Source organism: Equus asinus, chromosome 17 (assembly GCF_041296235.1).
Source record: "Equus asinus isolate D_3611 breed Donkey chromosome 17, EquAss-T2T_v2, whole genome shotgun sequence".
In the NCBI taxonomy this organism is placed as follows: Eukaryota; Metazoa; Chordata; class Mammalia; order Perissodactyla; family Equidae; genus Equus; species Equus asinus.
Window position 1 is genome coordinate 37045712 of NC_091806.1, and position 22889 is coordinate 37068600.

Sequence of the window (22889 nt, forward strand, 5' to 3'; positions counted from 1 at the left end):
GGTCTGGGCCTCGGGGGCCGAGGCGGGAAGCCCCTGGGCTTCCTGGCGGGGACGCCCCCATCCTGTGCTTCCATCCCCAGCTTTTTCATTCTGTCAACTGATTTCTACCCAAGAAAGTCCACTCGACGACGCTGCCGCCACTGAATCAGCCTGGAGCCGGAGATGAGCCAGCTGCGGCCGATTTGTCACAGAATGACAGCTTATTCTCAGTATCCTTTATTGGCAGTGGAAAACGCCTCAGTACTTTATTGAAAGAAAGCAATAATACTGTGATAAAAATAGTTCAAAAGGAGACTGTACATACTTTGTTACATAATCAGGAAGTTCACAAAAGATTAACAGAAAACAGAATGTAACAACGAATGAATCGTACAGGGAAGTTAAAAGCAGAAACCGAATGTAAACCGTCCACCGACAAAATGAGCTGTATAATAAATAACGCACCATGGTGGGAACACATTTCCTGCTGGCTCTTTAATGTGCCATTTAAAAAGGAAAAGTTACATCTGCTACTTAGACAGTCCAAAACGGCTATATCGTCAAAAGCTAAAAATGTACCACTAGGTCCCTCCTTTCAACATGTTTACAAACAAATGTAAAAAGATGATTTACATAAGAAAAAATAAGGCCTTTAGTAGAGTCGCACTGCGTGGTTTCCTGGTTTCCGGGAGCCTGCGCCTTCCTCTTCCGGCACCGGCGTCCCTGCGGAGTGCGGTGCTTCCTGCTTGGTCCTCAAAGAGCAGCGGGGCGGGGGCCGGCGTCCACCCGTCGGGGCAGAGCCCAGAGAGCCCCCCAGCCCTTCCTGCGGCCGAGAGAAGTGCTCCCGGCTCGGGCTCGTGCGGGTCCCCAGGGACGAGCTCTGCAAGCTACTGAGAGCCACCAGAGATGCTCACAGTTCTGACGGCCCCTTCAGCCCAAATTTTATCAGAAGCTCATATTTAACACCAGGTACTTTCAGTCTGTTCACGCTGCAGAGTAAAGCATTTCTTGCTAGAAAAAGTAGAGTAAGGTCAGTCATTAAAACGCAATTGCTTGAAATTAAGTCTGCTTGTTTCAAAATGATTGTTGTAGAGCTGGTTACATTTGTCAGGATAACGCGCACCATGTCATGATGATCTTACAAATGCAAATGCAGTAAAATCCTCTTCTCTCTCGCCGATTATTATTAAAAAATTAATGATAATTACAATAAATGCATAATTTACAAAAGCCCTGTATCTTTTCATAGGATTTATACATACAAGCATTACAGTACATTCGTTTGAAAGACTAAAATTAGATAGAAGAACAGAATCGATTTGAAAGGATATTTATAGCCTGGATATACATGAAAAAGTAAGTAACTATATAAATGAAGTCATACGTTTACATAAATATAAGAAACATTAAATTCTAAAATATTTTCTCTATGGTATTCGTGAATTTTTCACTAATTAAAAACTCTGTAATAAAATATCTTAGGGTCCATATAACAAGTATCAACAGATTGCAGATCCACTGAATTCTGAAAGGCCGTCTTCGCCGGGTCCCGAGCGCTGCGCGGTCATCTGTAGAAGTAGTGTGGGTAAACTGGAAAGGAAGCACAAACAGGACAATCAGCCTTAGGACGGGCCGCCCGGCACACACCTGCGTCCTGAGGCCCAGCCCTGCCTCCCTGCCCCTTGCGCTGTAGCTGCTTGAGAACTGAGATGAAACGTCAAGGAGTACGCGTATCAATGAGAAAATTCCTTGCTGACTTCCTTTTGGCGTATGTCTAAAAGTTACCAATTAAAAAGATTAGGAAACCAATCAAACCTTCTGGCGGAGACGTGAAAAGTGGAGAGCGGAACAGAGCCCCCGGCCCTGGCGCCACGAGCAGGGGCTGGGCTCCCAGCCCCACGTCACCCCTTCAGCGCGAGCGGGCTGCTCGTAACTGCACCCCTGAGATGGCAACGCAGCTGTGTGTTTAACACCAGCCGCGAGGCCCTCAGGGTCGCACGACAGCGTGGCCCCAGGAAACCTGGCCGTGCGGGGTGCGGCTCATTCAAGAACGTGTATTTCTAAGAAAGCCAGCGGGCGCCGCTGACGTGGGAGCGACATCAGCGCGGATGCCAGGGTCAAGGCGGAGAGCCGCCGTGCCGGGCGCTCTCAACCACGGGTGGCCGCCAGCCAAGAGCTGAGCTGGTGAGCTCCTGCCACGCGCTGCTCTCCTGCCTCCCCACCCCCAAAAGACATTAGCAGATACTGAAAAGAGTCCAGCACTTTCAGTTTTAAGGAAAAAATGCAAATACACTTTTTTCCTTAATAAATGAGGATACACGAACCCCTCTGTGACCAACTGTGAGCATACAGAACACCAGAACCTCGTAATGGGTGCAGCCGGGCTTGCGTGCGTGTTCCTAAAGGCCTGGAGGAACGGAAACGGGCTCTCCGGGCCAGGCAGCGTCCCCGTGCGGTCACCCGGCCGCCTCTGCGGCCTCCGGGCACGCGGAGCCCTCTACTCACCTCGGGGCTTCAGCAGGAGTAAGTCCTGACCGTGGCGGCGTCCAGCCTCTGCGCTCCCGACACGCTGCCTGCTCCGACACCGGGGAGGAAGCGTGCAAACACAGCGTGCGGTTAGTCTTCAGACGTCACACGGGCACACGTACACACACATCTGCACACCTACAACAGCACCTACTGAGGGCTCCCAGGGAAACTTCTAGATGGGAGCGGACGAGCCAGGGAAAGAGAACCTAAGTGTCGCCAGGAGGGGGTTCTCTTCAGCCCCCAGCAGCCCTGGGAGCCACTGGCAGCTAATCTCACGACAGCAAGGACGCGTCAGATGGTACAGACTTCGTGATGTCCTCTGTGTAAGTGACAACTACTTCAGCTGGTAACTTTGTTTCTCCTGAAACTCTCTAGATTTGCAGAGCAACTAGACTTTTCTTCGGGGCCTAAACGTGATATCCCCAAGGCCGGTGTGAGGTAGATAACCCGGGGCAGCGCTAGACACCACGGGGTGCAGGTGACCGGAGTCAAATGCAGGCCTGGCCTGACGGGAGACGCGCCCTCGGGCCACCTGCCCTCCACGACCGTCTGAGGGAGCGTCCAGGGCACTCCTCCCCAGGGCCTGGCTGCAGGGGGTGGGTAGAGGACAATGACTCATCTAAGAACACTAAAACCCAGTCTCAGTTTCTGCCGGAAGTGATGTGTACCACTGATGCCTTGTTCCTGTCGAGAAACACACGGCACGGCCCAAGAGGTGAGCCCCGACTCTCCCTTGCAACCTGGACAGGAAATGTGCGAACACCTGGAGCAGATATTCCCGACTGCCAATTACACAGTTTGCGTTCCCACGGGTCCAGCAGGAACACATTTTATCAAGAAGGTGCCGTGGTTCCAGAAGAGACGGCACGACAGCCGGCACTGTCGGTGAGCATGGGTCATCTTTCCAAATCCTGACCCTAAGGTCCCAAGAGGCCAGCTGCAACTTCCCCGACGCCCCTTATTTAAGAAGGCATTGAGCAGTCCACTCTCCCGGGGTTAGGCCTCAGTTTTCCTACAAGGGTCAACAGCCGTCTTCCCTATAATATATTCCCTACACCTCTCTCTAGGCTTCTTTTTAATTTATCTGAACTCTAATCTCAATGTCGCCGTCAATACTTAACACGGGAAGTGTGACTGATTCTGAGGAAACTGGGCACGAAGCTGTGAAGAAAATCAGAAGGCGCTCCGTCAGCCTATTCAATAAGTGGAGGGCCGAGTTACCGTTAGATTTATACAAATTACCGCGCTCCGGTGACGACCTGCCCAGGCTCACCTTCTTCCTCCTCTCCGTCCTTACGGTGCGCAGTGACAGGGACCAACGCCAGCAGGGGTGGAGGGAGGAAAGGGAAGGCTCACAGAGGGGGAAACTGTGTTCTCTAAGATGGACTCAGTCACCTCTCCAGGGGGAGAGACGTCCCGGGAGCACCCGGCGTGGCCCGAGAGCTGCTGCACCACCTTGCGGCGGAGCCTTCCAGGGCTGCCTGCCACACACACAGGCTACAGGACGTCCACTCAGCACGCCGAGAACACACGCGACGCTCAGCTTTATTAGTTGGAAGGATATGCTAAGATTCAACCAGACAAGACTCTAAAAAACCTACATTATTGTTAAACTGTTATGCACAGATGTTAGGATTCATTTTAAAACACTTCACCTGGGCATGCACCAGTACTCAATGCCTTGTAACACATCCAAGAGGCCATTCTGGATCACTGTTAACATTCCAGCCACAAAGCTGCTCATGCCGCCCACAGCGGCTGGCTGCCCCTGCACACCTACCGTCCAGCTGCGTCTTCCTCGGCTGCATGGAGGGTGAGGACAGAGAGGAGGTGACCCGGAAGTTGGCGGGGAGAGTCTCTGCGGACCCAGCAGCTAAGCCACGAACATCCTTTGGTCTAAATTTTTTTCTCCAAGAAGGTGCTCTCCTAAAGCTTTTATCATGGTCCTGGGAAATTAAAGGACAGAAAACAAGACTGATTTTAAAATAAAGGACAAATATAGACAGTCAAGTTACCAGCCTTGAACCTGACTGCTGAACTTGTCACTGCATGTTTGTTCACACCTATTTAACCCGTTCCTGATAACCACAGGATCTACTGTCCCCACCGGGAACTTCTGAGAGTGACGGGCCCAGTAACACTATGTGGGGCCCTCGCTGGGCATCGATGAGGACGGCCCTGGGCCGCCCAGGTGCATGTGCCTCCTGTTCATCACCCCGTTTCCCTTCTTATCTTGGAGAAATCATCTTCTTGCCATGTAAGATAATACATTTCTATTTGTCTTAAAATAGTTTCCAAGCTGTAAGCAGTTCTGCCTTAGAGCTGGGGAAGAGCCAGCGAGCGCTCCTTTAGCTGTCCTCCTAGTCACCAGGCAAACTCACGTTTTCTTAAGGGGCAACGAAGGAAAGAATAAAAACAGTGTGGGAACAAACGAGTCACGACTGTGTGAGGGGAAATTAACATGTTGCGTTTCTCTAATCTCCTTCTAACAGGTTTCTCCAAAGCACAGGGACTCTGGATTGGGGTCAGACATCCAGCGGTCCCCAAACATACCCCATGGACGCCATGCCTCGGCTGCCACCAATGTTGATGGGAACAACATTTTTGAGGGCTATCAAAACTTCAATAGCAAATATTTTAAAAACAGAAAACCTCAGACTGAAAATACGAGTTTCTTACTATCTCATTTGTTAACACATTTTTGAGAGCAAAGCTTAGCTCAGGAGGTAAAATCATCCCCACCCTTAGAAGAGAGACTGCCGACGGGGCTCACGTGCATACAAACAAATAATTCACACTGAATGCAAATTTAAATAAAATTCATTAGGCTGAAAACTCACTTCATCAAACCTTCTGTCCGTCCCCATGACCAAAAGGTTGTGAAATTCTCTTTCCAAGACAGCGCGAGCCTGAAATCATAACAAAACAACAATACCGCAAAGCTTCATCAATCTAATCTGAAGGACGTTAGCATATCACAACTGTTTTTCAAATCAAGACTTTTAAAAAGCTCAGGCTATAAACACCTTGAGCCATGACAGCATTTAATTTAATCGAATTAATTAATTTATTTGAGGAAGATTAGCACTGAGCTAACACCAGCTGCCAATCCTCCTCTTTTTTGCTGAGGAAGACTGGCCCTGAGCTAGAATCCATGCCCATCTTCCTCTATTTTATATGTGGGACGCTGCCACAGCATGGCTTGCCAAGTGGTTCCACGTCTGCACCCGGGATCCGAACCGGCGAACCCTGGGCTGCCGAGAAGCGGAACGTGCGCACTTAACCGCTGCACCACCGGGCTGGCCCCCACAACCACATTTTAAATTAGGGGATTCCTGCGGAGCCCATGGATGGGCTTTCAGGGAAAGGGACCCATGACCGCTGGCAGACTATCTACGAAAGTGTGCTCTGTGGGTTGGTGCTGGTGGGGGGATGGGGGGTATTGGCAAAAGACATACAATCTTCTGTAGAAGAAGAATAAATTTCCTGATTCTCAGGTGAGCCCGTGTGTCAAAAAGAATCACACAGGGCAATAGAAACAAAATAAACAGAATCTCCATCGGTGTACCTATGAGCATTTCTCTTTCCACGTAAGAACTAAATACACGTCATCACTCCTACGAGCATATGGACTTGAATGAAGTTTCCCCTTGTTTTTTGTATTGCAAGACTCTCATGCTGACAACAGAAAATGGAAGGACAAGCAAAACTAATGAAGAATTAAGCATTGCTGGTTTGGAACCAGTATTTTGTGGATTAGGGATAGTTGTCTGAGGTACTGTGAAGTTTTGTGTCCACTCAGTTAACCAGCTAGACGTCTCCATCAGGAGACCTGACTGAACGCTGAGTGAGAGCCGGGCCGGCTCTGCAGCATACCTGTGTGTTCTGCTTAGGGATCCGTAACAAGAGCGCCAGTGCGCTGAAATCGAAGGTTTCATCTAAGGCCACAAGTGCACCGTGAACGCCACTCTCCACCAGATTGTTTGCATATTCTTTAAGACCAATTGAGAGGATCCAGCGAATCACTCGATCGTTGCTCCACACAAGCACGTCTACAGGTGAACAGAAACAATTAGAACGGCGTCTGCACAAAGCTGTCTTCATCATGCACACCTGTAACAGCACACAGAAGGTGGGCAGGCAACCGCTGCTGCATTTAGAGGTCATGCCTCGGCCCTCCTCCATCGAAGGGAAACTGTCCCACTAGAACTCATGCTGCCAAAGAACCCAAGAGCAATGAAGTTCTTACGGACATTTATTTTCTAGAGAACAGAAAATGAGGAGGATCCAGGGTCAGAAACCAGAAGGACAGAGAAGAAGCTGAATGCCCACCAGGCACGAGCACGCTTCCTCTACAGCCTTCAGAGTTTCTGAAACACTTTCTTTTCGTCAGAGAAGGAGTTGGCGCCCTGCTCGATTCAACACAAATCTCTCATTTGTAATCTTGAAGCTTGTTTCCTTGAAGCCTTTTTTGTTGTCTCATTTTAAAAAGAGAGAAACTTAAAGATACTCTCCAGCATATCAGAGACTGGGGGGAAGATCTTACACCACACGAAGTGATACATTATTAAACTCGCTCTAGTAGAGATCTAAAAATAGCCACTCCATAAAAATATCTCCGGATGCTCACCAATCACTTCCAAAGACAACTTTTGTCAACTATAAAAAGATTTAAAACAGATACAGAAAACAGACAAAACTGATTTACCCATTTTATTTCCAATGCCCTTTTATACTATACACACACACACTATATATATATAGTATAAAATATACGCACTACATATATAGTATAAAGTGTGTATATATATATAGTATAAAAGCTGGCTTACGGTTTTTCTTGTGATTCACGTTAGCTCAATCATGACCAGACTATCCTTTAAACGGGCTGTGTCCTCAACCAGTTTTGTCTTCAGTTTCTTTCTTCGTAAAACCTGGGGAAGAAGACAGCACTCACACGCACGGGGTTGTGGGAAGGATTAAATAATTAACCTCTGAAAGTGCTTCGAGTTCTTAAGTCTTACCTATTATTATGACTGTTGTTAGTGATTTCTTTATTCTGAAAATTCTGGGAGATTTTACTTTGAGCTTAATCGTTATCGTCTTACTTAAAAGCAGACTATTGTAGTCGATGCTTTCGAGGCATGCCGGGTGAGAGGCTCCCATTGCATCTCCCCACCTGCGCTCTCACTGAGCCGCCTCTGCCATCGTCCCCTGCTAAGGAGCTCCTCCTCCACCTCCAAGGCCCAGCTGAACCAGCGCCTCTGTGCTGCCCCCTGAGCCCTGGAGGCAGAGCCACAGGGCTCCGTCTGTGCTCCTGAAGCCCTCTGATAAGTGGCTAGAGCAGAATCGCCACACTGGAGTCCAGTGAGCCGACAGCAGAGTCCTGCCCGTCTGTGCCCTGCTGTTACCCAGCAGTGTGGCAGGGGGTGGCATTTCTGAGTGAAGGAGTACACACGTCAGAACAAGTCACAGGAGGAGTGTTCCCCTTGAGACGGTTCGCGCAGACTGACGTAAGCACAAGAAAGTAGGCACAGGTGCTGTGGCTCAGAGGAGGACCGTGCTTCCTCCCAGAGCCGCAGGGCGTGGTGGCGCACCCTGGTGGTAAGTCACAAGCTGCCCCACAGCACGGCCGCAGACAGACAGGTGCTGTGGTGCTGCGGCCAGGGAGTGAACCTGGGCCGCTGAGTGCTGGGGGCCAGACTTTAACCACCAGGCCATGAGAGGAGGGTCTTCAAAGCACTCATCTCCAACCCTCCCTCCTCTGTAAGGATGCCAGACTAGTTTTCTCCACTTAACAAATTTCCTAATATTTTTAAAAATGGGAAATCACTAACCCACAGCCAGCATCATACTCAACGGGGAAAAACTGAGCGCCATCCCCCTGAGAACAGGAACAAGACAAGGGAGCCCACTCCCACCACTCTTACTGAACATAGTACTGCAGGTTTGGGCCAGAGCAATAGGCAAGAAAAAGAAAGAAAAGGAATCCAAATTGGCAGTGAAGAAGTGTAACTCTCACTGTTTGCAGACGACATGATTTTATATAGAGAAAACCCTAAAGAAGCCATGGCGGGGCCGGCTCGGCGGCTGAGTGGCTAAGTTCACGCGCTCCGCTGAGGCAGCCCAGGGTTCGGATCCTGGGCACGGACATGGCACTGCTCATCAGGCCACGTTGAGACGGCGTCCCACATCCCACAACTAGAAAGACATGCAACTAAGATATACAACTATGTACCAGGGGGGTTTGGGAAATAAAGCAGAAAAAAAAAAAAAAAAAAAGATTGGCAACAGTTGTTAGCCTAGGTGCCAATCTTTAAAAAAAAAAAAAAGAAGCCATGGGAAAACTATTAGAAATAAACATCTACAGCAAAGTTGCAGGATACAAAGTCTACTTACAAAAATCAGTTGCATTTCTCTACTCTAATAACAAACTAACAGAACAAGAACTCAAGAATAGAATCCCATTTACAATCGCAACAAAGAGAATAAAATATCTAGAAATAGGGGTGACGTCAGCAACATGGCAGCGTGAGCTCACCCAGGACTCTCTCCCCTCCAAATTACAACTAAAAAGAGCAACTGCTTTCCAACCAAAAAAAAAAAAATCCCAATAACAGAAATCCTCACAGACCCACAGCAGCCAAACGACCGAAGGCAGAGAGGCTGGAGCCGCCCTCAGAGGAGCTGGAACGGGGTCTTCGCTCCCTCCCCTAGAGACTGGGATCGCTGCCGTGGGTGTGAGAAGGAGCAAGGGAGGGGCCATGCATTGGGAGATTGTGCAGGACTCCCACCGCTGGAGCAGCGGAAACCCTCTAACAAGGGACAGCTTTCGCGTGGGGGAACCCCAGCAAGCCAGGGCCCTGGGAGACCAGAGAGCGAGAGCTGTGCCAATCCAGGTCGGCATGAGAGAAAGTGTCCCTCCTCCCTCAACCCATGCTGGGCGCCACCATCGCGGCTGAAGGCGCAGGGCTCAGAACCAAGGCTCTCGACCCCCATCTAGTGGCGACAGGCTGTACCTGCAACCAAATAACAGCATCATGCGCAAAAACCTCTCCTCTACCATCCAGCAATTTATAAAAGTTCCAGTCCAAAAGGAAACAATAAAAACACAGAATTATGTCCTGAGGGCTTGGAAATGGGTAAAGTAAGTGAAGAGGAGTTCAAAATAGCTATCCTCAAAATACTCAATGAGGTAAAGGGAAATATAGAGAAACAAGTCAACAAGTTCTGGAGTTACTTCACAAAAGAGATTGAAATTATAAAGAAGAATCAATTAGAAACACTAGAGACGAAAAACACAATGGACCAGATAAAACAGAATACAGATTCCCTGAATGTCCGTGTAGACACCATAGAGGAGCAAACTAGCATAATCAAAGACAGGCTGAATGACTCCAGACAGAGGAAGAAAGGCAACTAAGAATTAAAAAAACTGAAGAAAAGCTCAGAGAAATAGCTGACTCAATGAGAAAATGCAACTTAAGAATCATCGGAATTCCTGAGGGCGTGGAAAACGAAAATGGAGCAGAAAGTGTGCTCAACGAAATCATAGAAGAGAACTTCCCAAATCTAGGGATTGAGAGAGAAATGTGTGTGGAGGAAGCTTTCAGATCTCCTACATTTGTCAATGTAAAAAGACCTACTGCAAGGTACATAGTAGTAAAAATGGCAAAAATAAAGGACAGAGAAAGAATACTCAGGGCAGCAAGGCAGAAGAAAAGAACCTACAAAGGAACCCCTATCAGACCTTCAGCGGATTTCTCGACAGAAACCTTACAAGCTAGGAGAGATTGGAATGACATATTCAAAACTTTAAAGGATAAAAATCTTCAGCCAAGAATACTCTATCCAGGAAAAATATCCTTCAGATAGGAGGGAGAAATTAAATCTTTTCCAGACAAACAAAAGCTAAGGGACTTTGTAGTCACAGGACCTTCACTACAAGAAATCCTCAAGAAGGCCCTCATACCTGAAAAAAGAAAAAAAGGGAGTAAGGGGTCACAAAACACAGAGTAGGGAGACAAATAGACAGAAGCTAAATAGGATAGCAAATATTCAACTATAGCATTAGGATAAAGGGAAGGAAATCACCAAAGCAAAGATAATCTTATCACTCTAACCACAAACTCACAACACAAGTTGGAATAAGAGATGAAAATAATAATTTCGGAGGGGAGGAGGAAAGGGACTGAAACAATCTAGGCTAAGGAAGTAAGAGACCACCAGAAAATGGACTATGTTATACACGAGATTCTGAATACAAACTTCAGGGTAGCCACTAAACTGAAAAACAGAACAGAAACATAAAACATAAATAAGGAAAAATCTAAGAAACCCAGCCTAAGAAACTGCAGAAGTCAATGGGTAGGCTAAAACACACAGGACAAGAAACAAAGGAAACACAGGAAAACCGGAAAACGAGCAACAGAATGACAGCATTAAGCCCTCATGCATCAATACTCACCCTCAACGTAAACGGATTGAACTCGCCAATAAAAAGACACAGAGTGGCAAAATAGATTAAAGAACGAGATCCAACAATTTGTTGCCTCCAGGAAACACACCTCAGCTCCAAGGACAAACACAGGCTCAGAGTGAAGGGCTGGAAGACAACACTCCAAGCCAATAGCAAACAAAAGAAAGCAGGGGTCGCAGTGCTTATATCAGACAAAACAGGCTTCAAGATAAGGCAGGTAAAGAGACACATAGAGGGCCAATATATAATGATCAAAGGGACACTTCATCAAGAAGAAATAACGCTTATAAATATCTATGCCCCCAACACAGGAGCACCAAAGTTCATAAAGTAACTATTAACAAACCTAAAAGAAGATATCAAAAATAACACAAAAATAGTAGGGGACCTCAACACGACACTCACATCAATGGATAGATCATCCAGACAGGAAATCAACAGAGAAACAGTGGAGCTAAACGAAAAGCTAAAACAGTTGGACTTCACAGATATATATACAATGCTTCATCCAAAAACAGCAGAATACACATGCTTCTCAAGCGTGCATGGAACATTCTCAAGGATAGACCATAGGTTGGGAAACAAGGCAAGCCTCTACAAATTTAAAAAAATTGAAATAATAACGAGCATCTTCTCCGATCATAATGTTATAAGGCTAGAAATTAATTACAAGGAAGAAGCTGAGAAAGGCACAAGGATGTGGAGACTAAACAATACGCTATTGAACAAGCAATGGATCATGGAAGAAATTAAAGAAGAAATCCAAAAATACCTGGAGACAAATGAAAATGATAGCATGCTATACCAACTCATATGGGATGCAGTAAAAGCTCTATTAAGAGGAAAATTCATCGCCATTCAGGGACATCTTAACAAACCAGAAAATCAGCAATCTTAAACCACACCTAACTGAATTAGAGAAAGAAGAACAAACAAAGCCAAAAGTCAGCAGAAGGAGAGAAATAATAAAAATCAGAGCAGAAATAAATGGTATTCAAACAAAAAAGGCAGTAGAAAGGATTAATGAAACAAAGAGCTTGTTCTTTGAGAAGGTAAATAAAATTGACAAACTCCTAGCCAGACTTACAAAGAAAAACAGAGAGAAAGCTCAAATAAACAAAATCAGAAATAAAAGAGGAGAAATAACAACAGACTCCACAGAAATACAATGGATTATAAGAGAATACTACGCAAAAACTATATGCCAGCAAAATGGATAACCTACAGGAAATGGATAAATTCTTGGACTCCTACAATCTCCCAAAGCTCACTCAAGAAGGAGGAGACAATCTGAACAGACCAGTCACAAGCAAAGAGACTGAAACAGCCATCAAAAGCACCCAAAGAATAAACCCCCAGGACCAGATGGCTTTCCTGGGGAATTTTACCAAACTTTCAGAGAGGATTTAATACCTATCCTTTTCAAGCTATTCCAAAAAATTAGGGAGGATGGAACACTTCCTAACACATTCTACGAGGCCAACATCATGCTGATACCAAAGCCTGACAAGGACAGCATGAAAAAGAACTACAGGCCAGTATCGCTGATGAACACAGATGCAAAAATTCTCAACAAAATTTTGGCAACCAGAATACAGTAATTCATCAAAAGGATCATACATCATGATCAGGTGGGATTCATACCAGGGACACAGGGATGGTTCAGCATCCACAAATCAATCAATGTGATACACCACATCAACAAACTGAGGAATAAAAACCACATGATCATCTCAATAGATGCAGAGAAAGCATTTGACAAGATCCAACAGCCATTTATGATAAAAACTCAACAAAATGGGGATAGACGGGAACTACCTCAACACAATAAAGGCCATAGATGACAAACCCACAGCCAACATCATACTCAATGGGCAAAAACTGGGCACCATCCCCCTGAGAACCGGAACGAGACAAGGATGCCCTCTATCACCACTCTTATTCAGCATAGTACTGGAGGTCCTGGCCAGAGCAATCAGGCAAGAAAAAGGAATAAAAGGAATCCAAATAGGGGCGGAAGAAGTGAAACTCTCGCTATTTGCAGACGACGTGATCTTATAGATAGAAAACCCCAAAGAATCCATTGGAAAACTTTTAGAAGTAATCAACAACTACAGCAAAGTAGCAGGATATAAAATCAATTTACATAAATCAGTAGCATTTCTATACTCTAATAACAAACTAACAGAAAAAGAACTCAAGAACACAATACCATTCATAATCGCAACAAAAAGAAGAACATACCTCAGGGTGAATTTAACTAAGGAAGTGAAAGACCTATACGATGAAAATTACAAGGCTTTTCTGAAAGAAATGGATGACGACATAAAGAGATGGAAAGACATTCCATGCACATGGATTGGAAGAATAAACACAGTTAAAATATCCACTCTACCTAAAGCAATCTACAGATTCAACGCCATCCCAATCAGAATCCCAATGACATCTTTACAGAAATAGAACAAAGAATCCTAAAATTCATATGGGACAACAAAAGACCCTGAATTGCTAAAGCAATCCTGAGAAAGAAGAACAAAGCTGGAGGCATCACAATCCCTGACTTCAAAACATACCACAAAGCTACAGTAATCAAAACAGCATGGTACTGGTACAAAAACAGGTGCACAGATCCATGGAAAAGAACTGAAAGCGCAGAAATAAAACCACACATCTATGGACAGCTAATCTTCGACAAAGGAGCTGAGGGCCTACAATGGAGAAAAGAAAGTCTCTTCAACAAACGGCGCTGGGAAAACTGGAAAGCCACATGTAAAAGAATGAAAATTGGACCATTCTTTTTCACCATTCACCAAAATGAACTCAAAATGGATCAAAGACCTAAAGGTAAGACCTGAAACCATAAGGCTTCCAGAAGAAAATATAGGAAGTACACTCTTTGACATCAGTATTAAAGGGATCTTTTCGGACACCATGTCTTCTCAGAGAAGGGAAACAATACAAAGAATAAACAAATGGGACTTCATCAGACGAAAGCGCTTCTTCAAGGCAAGGGAAAACAGGAGTGAAACAAAAAAACAACCCACTAACTGGGAAAAAACATTTCCAAGTAATACATCCGACAAAGGCTTAATATCCATAACAGATGAAGAACTCACACAACTCAACAACAAAAAATTAAACAACCCGATCAAAAAATGGGCAGGAGACATGAACAGACATTTCTCCCAAGAAGATATATGGATGGCCAATAGGCACATGAAAAGATGCTCATCATCGCTGATCATCAGGGAAGTGCAAATCAAAACTACACTAAGATATTACCTTACACCCATTAGAGTGACAAAAATAACTGAAACAAATAGTGATAAATGTTGGAGAGGTTGTGGAGAAAAAGGAACCCTCATACACTGCTGGCGGGAATGCAAACTGGTGCAGCCACTATGGAAAACAGTATGGAGATTCCTCAAAAAATTAAAAATACAACTACCATACGATCCAGCCATCCCACTACTGGGTATCTATCCAAAGAGCTTGAAGTCAGCAATTCCAAAAGTCCTATGCACCCCAATGTTCACGGCAGCATTATTTACAATAGCCAAGACATGGAAGCAACCTAAGTGCCCATCAACAGATGACTGGATAAAGAAGATGTGGTACATATATACAATGGAATACTACTCAGCCATAAAAAAGAACAAAATCGTCCCATTTGCAACAACATGGATGGACCCTGAGGGAATTATGTTAAGTGAAATAAGCCAGATAGACAAGACAATCTCTGTGTGACTCCACCCCTATGAGGAATTTAAACCTGTGGGCAAAGAGAACAGATTAGTGGCTACCAGGGGAAGGGGGGGTGGGGGGGTGGGCACAAAGGGTGAAGGGTTGCACCTACAACACGACTGACAGACAATAATACATAACTGAAATTTCACAAGATTGTAACCTATCATTAACTCAATAAAAATTTTTTTAAAAAATAAAATAAAGTAAAAAATCTCACAACATGAAAAAAAAATACCTAGGAATAAACTTAACAGGGGGAGGGTGAAAGGGGTGATTAAGCACACGTGTGTGGTGATGGCTTGTAATTAGTCTTTGGGTGGTGAACATGATGGAATCTACATAGAATTTGAAACATGCTATGATGTACATCTGAAAGTTATATAATGTTATAATCAAATGTTACTGCGATAAAAAAATAAAAAATAAAAAGATCTATACAAGGAAAACTATAAGACATCACTGAAAGAAATCAATAATGACAAAAGAAATGGGAAGATATTCCATGCACATGGATTTGGAAGAATAAGCATAGTTAAAATGTCCATTCTAGGGGCCGGCCCGGTGGTGCAGCGGTTAAGTGCGCACGTTCTGCTTCTCAGCAGCCCGGGGTCCACCGGTTCGGATCCTGGGTGCGGACGGGGCACTGCTTGGCAAAAGCCATGCTGTAGAAGGCGTCCCACATACAAAGTAGAGGAAGATGGGCATGGATGTTAGCTCAGGGCCAGTCTTTCTCAGCAAAAAGAAGAGGATTGGCAGTAGTTAGCTCAGGGCTGATCTTCCTAAAAAAAAAAAAAGTCCATTCTACCTAAAGCAATCTATAGATTCAATGGAATCCCAATCAGAATCCCAATGACATTCTTCATAGAACAAAGAATCTTAAAATTCACATGGGTCAACAAAAGACCCTGAATAGCCAAAGCAATCCTGAGAAAGAACAACAAAGCTGGAGCATCACAGTGCCTGACTTCAAAACGTACTACAGACCCATAGTGATCAAAACAGCATGGTACTGGTACAAAAACAGGCACACAGATCAATGGAAGAGAACCGAAAGCCCAGAAATAAAACCACACATCTACAGACAGCTAATCTTCGGCAAAGGAGCTAAGAATATACAATGGAGAAAGGAAAGCCTCTTCAATAAATGGTGCTGGGAGAACTGGACAGCCACATGCAAAACAACGAAAGTAGACCACTACCTTTCTCCATACACAAAAATAGACTCAAAATGGACCAGAGACTTGAAGGTAAGAGCTGAAACCATAAAACTTCTGGAAGAAAATACAGGCAGTCCACTCTTTGACATCAGACTTAAAAGGATCTTACTGAATACCATGTCTACCCAGACAAGGAAAACAAAAGAAAAAAATAAACAAGTGGGACTTCATCAGACTAAAGAGCTTCTGGAAGTCAAAGGAAATCAAGATTAAAATGAAAAAACCACCCACCAAATGGGAGAAAATATTTGCAAATCATATATCCGACATGGAGTTAATCTCCATAATATAGAAACAACTCACACAAATGAACAACAAAAAAAACAAACAACCCAATCAAAAAGTAGGCAGAGGATACGAACAGACATTTTTCCAAAGAAGATAGATGGATGGCCAATAGGCACATGAAAAGATGCTCAACATCACTAATCATCAGGGAAATGCAAATCAAAACTACATTTAGGGGCCGGGGCCGTGGCCGAGTGGTTAAGTTCCCATGCCCTGCTTTAGAGGCCCAGGGTTTCGCTGGTTCAGATCCTGGGTGGAGATATGGCACCGCTCATCAAGCCATGCTGAGGTGGCATCCCACATAGCACAGACAGAAGGACGTGCAACTGGAGGATACAACTACGTACTGGCAGGCCTTGGGGAGAAGAAGAAGGGGAAAAAAGAAAAAAAAGATTGGCAACAGATGTTAGCTCAGGTGCCCGTCTTTAAAAAAAAACCCAAAAAGCAAAAAACTACACTTAGATATCTTACACCCATTAGAATGGCTATAATCACCAAGACAAAAAACAACAAGCGTTGGAGAGGTTGTAGAGAAAAGGGAACCCTCATCCACTGCTGGTGGGAATGCAAACCGGTGCAGCCACTGCAGAAAACAGTACGGAGATTTCTCAAAAAATTAAAAATAGAAATTCCATACAACCCAGCTAACCCACTACTGGGTATTTATCACTGAAATCCACAATTCAAAGAGACTTAGGTACCCCATGTTCATCGCAGCATTATTCACAATAGCCAAGATGTGGAAGCAGCCCAAGTGCCCATCGACGGATGATTGGATAAAGAGTATGGGGTATATAAATACACAATGGAATACTACTCAGCCATAAAAAAAAAGATGTAATCGTCCCATTCGCAACCACATGGATGGACCTTGAGGGCATCCTGTGAAGAGAAATAAGCCAAATGGAGAAAGACAAACACTGGATGATTTCACTCCTATGTAGAAGATAATCAAACTTACGGACAAAGAGAACAATTTAGTGGTTACAAGGGGCAAGGGGTGTGGAAGGTGGCCACAAGGGGCGAAGCGGCACACTCACATGGTGTCTGACAAATATTAATGTACAACTGAAATTTCACAATGTTATAAACTATTATGACCACAATAAAAAAAAATATTTTTTTTAATTTAAAGAAACTAGGAAATCACTTAGGCTGCTAATACACTGGGAAGCAGAAATACGCTAAATCAATTAAACGTAATGTACTAGCCTTTTATTTCATTCTGGCTTTCTTCTCTTTTTCTTTCCAGTTCTTTTCGGTCATAATTCAGCCTTCGCAGGCACATAATTCCATACTGGAAGCTCTTTCTATTTACAAAAAAAACAAAATTACAGATGGAAACAGTCAAAAGCCTCCTAGCCAACGAGCAGGAACTATGTGCAACAACTGACCTGTGGAAGCTGTCCGCCATCTTCAGCTGCCCGCGCAGGTCCTTCTTGGTGAGATAGTCCAGCATGCGCGCGTCCACCAGGCACTCCATGAAGTAGCTGCGGTATTGCGGGAGGCCCAGGCTGGGCAGCCACTCGTTCCCGATCCAATCATGGTTCATGTCCCCGTAGGCGAGCGTCTGCTTTCAACAAGCAAGTACGATCAGTTCAGGAAAAAGAACACCCAAGAGGTCACAAGGGCAGTTTAAATAATCTTTAAACTGGATTTTTAACCTATTACATATCCTTAAAGCTTAAATGAATGACAACACTGTTCTTTATCATTTCAAAATAATTTGATCTCCTATGTACTACCTTTTAAATTTGTCAGTAGAATTTTAACAGAAGGTATTATACCACTGAAAACCTATGACTCATTCGTGTTTATAAATTTAACCTATTTCCCCAACCACAATAAAAATGTAGCTGATAACACATGATCTTTCTGAAGTAATTTTTGTGTATAATAATATAACAACAAAGAATGATCACGACTCATGAACAAGTTTGAAGGATCAATCCAACTGTACACAAAAATATCTGTGGCTGGTTTTAATTTTAACACTTTGTTTTCCAAATTTCCTCAACAAAAAATCTGTTAATTTCAAAATCCATGTAAAAAGTGAACTGAAGGGGCCGGCCCCGTGGCTGAGTGGTTACGTTGGCGCACTCCGCTTCAGCAGCCCAGGGTTTCACCGGTTTGCATCCTGGGCCTGGATATGACACTGCTCATCAAGCCATGTTGAGGTGGCGTCCCACATGCCCCAACGAGAAGGACCCACAACTAAAAACATACAATTACATACCAGGGGACTTTGGGGAGAAAAAGGAAAAATAAAATCTTAAAAAAAAAGTGAACTGAAAAATAGTTTTAAAAGAAGAGAGAAGCAAGACAACAACTGACAGAACTGAAAGGAGAAACAGAAAAATCCACAGTTACAGTCACAAGACCTCAACCCTCCTCTGACTCAGTCACTGATGGAACAAAGAAGCCAAAACAGGCAGACAGACCCCCTCAGTAAGGATCCAGAAGCCTTAAACAACACTATTGACCAGCTTGACCTAAGTGACGTTTCGTGGAACACCCCACCCAATAACAGCAGAATACGTTCATTTCAAGTGCGTATGGGATTCTCCAAGACAAATCTCAACAGATCTAAAGGGACTGAAATCATACAAACTATGTTCTCTGACCTCAACAGAATTAAATTAGAAATCAATAATAAAAAGATATCTAGAAAATTCTCAAGTATTTGGAAATTAGCATACGGCTAAATAACCCACGTGCCAAAGAAGAAAACAAGAGAAACGGGAAAATATTTCTAACTGAATGAAAGTGAAACACAATCTATTCAAAAATTGTAGGACATGGCTAAAGCAGTGTCTTGAGGGAAATTTATAGTATTAAACACTTATGTCGTAAATGAAGGAAGGTCTCAAAACAACAATGTAAGATTCTACCTTAAAAAACTTGAAAAAGAAGAACAAATGAAATCCACAGCAAGCAGAAGGAAGAAAATAAAAGAGCAGAAATCAATGAAACAGAAACAAGAAAAATAAAACTATGAAACTAAAATCTGGTTCTTCATAAAGATCAGTAAAATTGACTAAGCCCTAGACAGAGTGACTAAGAAAAAAGAAAAGACGTACATTACCAACATCAAGAATGAAAGAGGGGACACACTATAGGACATAGACACTGAAAGGGAAAACTGTGAACAACTGTAAGCAACTTAGATAAAATGGGCAAAAGACATCATCTATGAGAGCAACTCATAAGAAAGAGATAAGTTGTATCTTATCAGGACTCAAATTTGCAGTTATAAACTTTCTCTCACATACACATAAAATCTTTACCTTAAATGTCTTCACTGGTGAATCTTACCAAATATTTATGGAAAAAATAACAATTCTACACTATTATTCCAAAAAAATGGAGAAGAAATGCCTAACTCATCCTATGAAGCCAGCACTATCCTGATACTACCAAAACCAGACAAAGACATTACAAGAAAACTACAGACCAGTATCTCTCATAGACACAGATGCAAAATTCCTGGACAAAATATGAGCAAATTAAATCAATAATAAATTAAAAGAATAAGCTATCACGACAAGTGAGATTCATCCTAGGAACATAAGGTTGGGTCAACATTTGAAAAATCAATGACATTCATCCTATCAATGGATTCAAAAGAAATACCACTATATCATCTCAAAAGATGCAGAAAAAGCATTTGACAAAATTCATCATTCATTTATGGAAATCTCAGCAATCTAGCAATGGAAGAAAACGGCCTCAACCTGATAAGGGGCATCTACAGCAAACACAGGGCTGACATCACACTTAAAGGTGAAAGACAATGTATTCTTCCTGAGATCAGGAACAAAGGGTCTGTTCTCACTAATTTTATTCAGCGCTGCGGTGCAACTCCTAGCCACGGTAACAAGGCAAGAAAAAGAAATCAAAAGCATAGGAATTGGAAAAAAAAAACCTGTCTTTATTTGCAGATGACCTGATTAGCAACATAGAAAATGCACCTACAAACTGGCTGTGAGAACTACAGCGAGCTTAGCAAAGCGGCAGGACACAAGGCCAGGACACAAACACGAGCTGGGCTTCTAAATACCAGAAGTGAACTGGAAACTGAAATTTACAAAATGCCATTCACAATGTCATCAAAGTCATGAAATCCTTAGGGATAAATCTAACAGAACACAGCCAAGCTTTGTACAATGAAAAATAAGCACACATATTATATGTATCTACAGACATATCCAAAAAAGGCACTCGCTGCCCCTCTGTCCAAGACCAGCTGCGCCCGCAGGCCTTCTGCAGTCCCATCACGGAATCCTTGGACACAGTCCCTCTCAACTACTACCGTGCTCTGCCTTGAAAACATGGCCTCTGGTCTAATTTATCACTTACACCAATCAAGCTGGAAGAAATGACTCACACTCCAACAAGAATGCTCAAATTCGAACAGAAAAAAACATTTTCACTATTTTCTCTAAGCAACCATGAGTGGGAAAAACATCAAACATTTTCAGGAAATCATCACACTGTCATGTTTTTCACTCTTTCAAACCTTACTCTCATCTCATATGCCTGAGACTTACGCATGAGCATCTGGTCTCATTTCCTTGCCTGTGATTACGTATTCTTAAATGGGCACACAACGCAAAGATTTCTAAATAAGAGAATTCCATGGAAGCGGAACCCTCCTCCTTTTTGTTTACTCATCATACACTCTAGTCACACTTCTTAAGTGGTCAGCGTCAGATAACGTAGGTCAGCGACTGAGGATCAGGCCCAGTCCAGGGAGCCCTCCATCTCCCGGGCCGCCATCAGAGCCTTCTGAAAAAGCCCTTGACACGGATCTCCATCATCGGACAACACCTGGGCCAGAAGAGGCAGCCACTGCCCAGGGCCTGCTAATCCACCACTGAAATGATCACAAACACACTTCTGTGATCTCTGTAAACTGTGAGGGCCGGCGGCAGGGACTGTGGCTGTCCCGCTCACTCCTGTGTCTGCAGCAAGCAGCACAGCCTCCCACAGACAGCCCACATGTGCCACTTGCTAAATGAAGGCACCCACGGCTCTCACCACACCTTGATGCTTTCTTCCCGAGGGCCCGAGGAAACCTTGAACCTCCCCTCGGCTTCAGAGCTGGCCACGAGGTAAGGGCACAGGAGAGGAACACTGTGTGACCGCGGCCCTCAGCAGACCGGGCGGCCTCACAGAGCCCAGGAAGCCTCTTCACTCCTCTCATCTAGGGGAGGCGACAGCGAGAGCAGCTCTTGCTTACTAGGAACACTGAGTGTTGGCTAACTCTGCTGCCGCGGGCACAGCTCACCCGTGTTTGCATTTCTACTGCAGAGAGCAAACATTCTGCTTATTTAATTTACACCTCGTGCCCCTGACACAGGGAATTTCCTACTCAAGTGCTGACAAAGTTCTGCTTCCTAGTGTGAAATACACCGACATTTAAGTAATTACGAAATGCACCCTTTTTAATTCACTGATGGTCATTAGTGGCCTTGTAAAGAGCTAGCTGGCCAGGTTAAATCATTAATGAGGATACTTATCTGGCGTAGCAGCACAGAAGGCCCAAATCAGGAGCAGAGGGCTCACACCATCATATTATAGCTTCTCTCTTCTTTTGTTAAAAAGAGAGAGAGAATTGGCTTTACGTTGGGAATACAAACAGAGGGAAACTGGCATTTCAACCAACAACTTGTACTCAGGAAAATTCTGATTTGAAACTATCCTGATTCTTTTCAGACATACAAGGATCCCGTGAGGACCCTGAGCGCTCCGCCCTCAGCAAGAGCCTCGGGAGACGCCGCCTGCTCACACCGCGTGGCTGTGCGGGTCCCTAAAGTGCGGCATGTCACACAGCAACGCTGGTGGGGTCACAGGCAGGGACATCGCTGTGTTAGTCGAGCTGTCTCAGAGGAAGGCTGCAAGACACGTGTGGCAGCTTTTTGTGAGCTGAAGAGCTGGGGAGCTGAAAACGGAAAAGTACATTAAGCAAGAAGAGGCTTAATTTCTGAGAATTCCATTAGTAAGAAAGCCTTTTGATCAGCACTTAGTAAAACACCAACACGAAGACCCGGACGTGACGTCTCCACAGCAACTCCTGTGCTGGAAAGTTCTCAGAATTCAGTTTTCCCACCGGCAGACCTTGCGGTTAAGTTACCCAAGCGGGTACTTAAATCCGCAATGTCAGGAGCCGCCGAAGCCCCAGGACCGCGTCCAGAAGCCGGTCTGCTACACAGAGCCGTCTACGCTAACCAGAACTGACACCACGGCCCCACGGAAGAGAGGTTCAAAATTGTCCATGAGACGTGCTCTTTAACTCTACGCTCTGCTTCCGCCTAATGCTTTCAAATCGTTAACAATCTTCTGAAAAAGTTAAGATGTTAAAAATGTCAAGAAAAGTAAATTACGAGTTTTCATACGCCAATTCTTTTTGTTGCTGTACATATAGTGAAGAATATAGTATAGAAAGTCTCCAACCTGAGCCCAGCTTCCCTCCTCATCCTCCTGATGTTACGTGGTTAGGAATGAAAAGAACACAGCTGTTAGTATCGGTGAGCTTAGTAAGGCAAGCAGATCAACTTCAGAAGGTGCAGCGAGACGGAGGGGAAAGTTCGAGAAATCAAGGTATCATGCAAAACGCATGCAAAACAACAATCCCAGCTTCTCGTGCA

At 44.3% G+C, this 22889-nt stretch overlaps 1 protein-coding gene across 10 annotated transcripts in view; it reads right to left on the minus strand.

Annotated features, from left to right (window-relative positions):
• Positions 1-212: 212 nt before the first annotated feature.
• LOC139040790 (liprin-alpha-1-like) overlaps positions 213-22889 on the minus strand; it is an 83764-nt gene continuing 61087 nt past the window's right edge. For 4 of the 10 annotated variants that reach the window (XM_070487899.1, XM_070487895.1, XM_070487898.1 and 1 more), the window contains 8 exons: positions 22696-22722; positions 17634-17809; positions 17452-17549; positions 6385-6560; positions 5349-5417; positions 4289-4454; positions 2485-2552; positions 213-1569 (listed from right to left, as the gene is read on the minus strand). In XM_070487899.1, coding sequence (XP_070344000.1) covers positions 2494-2552; positions 4289-4454; positions 5349-5417; positions 6385-6560; positions 17452-17549; positions 17634-17809; positions 22696-22722 — 771 coding nt within the window. In that variant the 3' untranslated portion in view covers positions 213-1569; positions 2485-2493. Of the gene's footprint in view, positions 1570-2484; positions 2553-4288; positions 4455-5348; positions 5418-6384; positions 6561-7340; positions 7443-17451; positions 17550-17633; positions 17810-22695; positions 22723-22889 lie in introns of those variants that run through there. The other 6 variants (XR_011495099.1, XM_070487901.1, XM_070487900.1 and 3 more) reach the window with 3 other exon arrangements.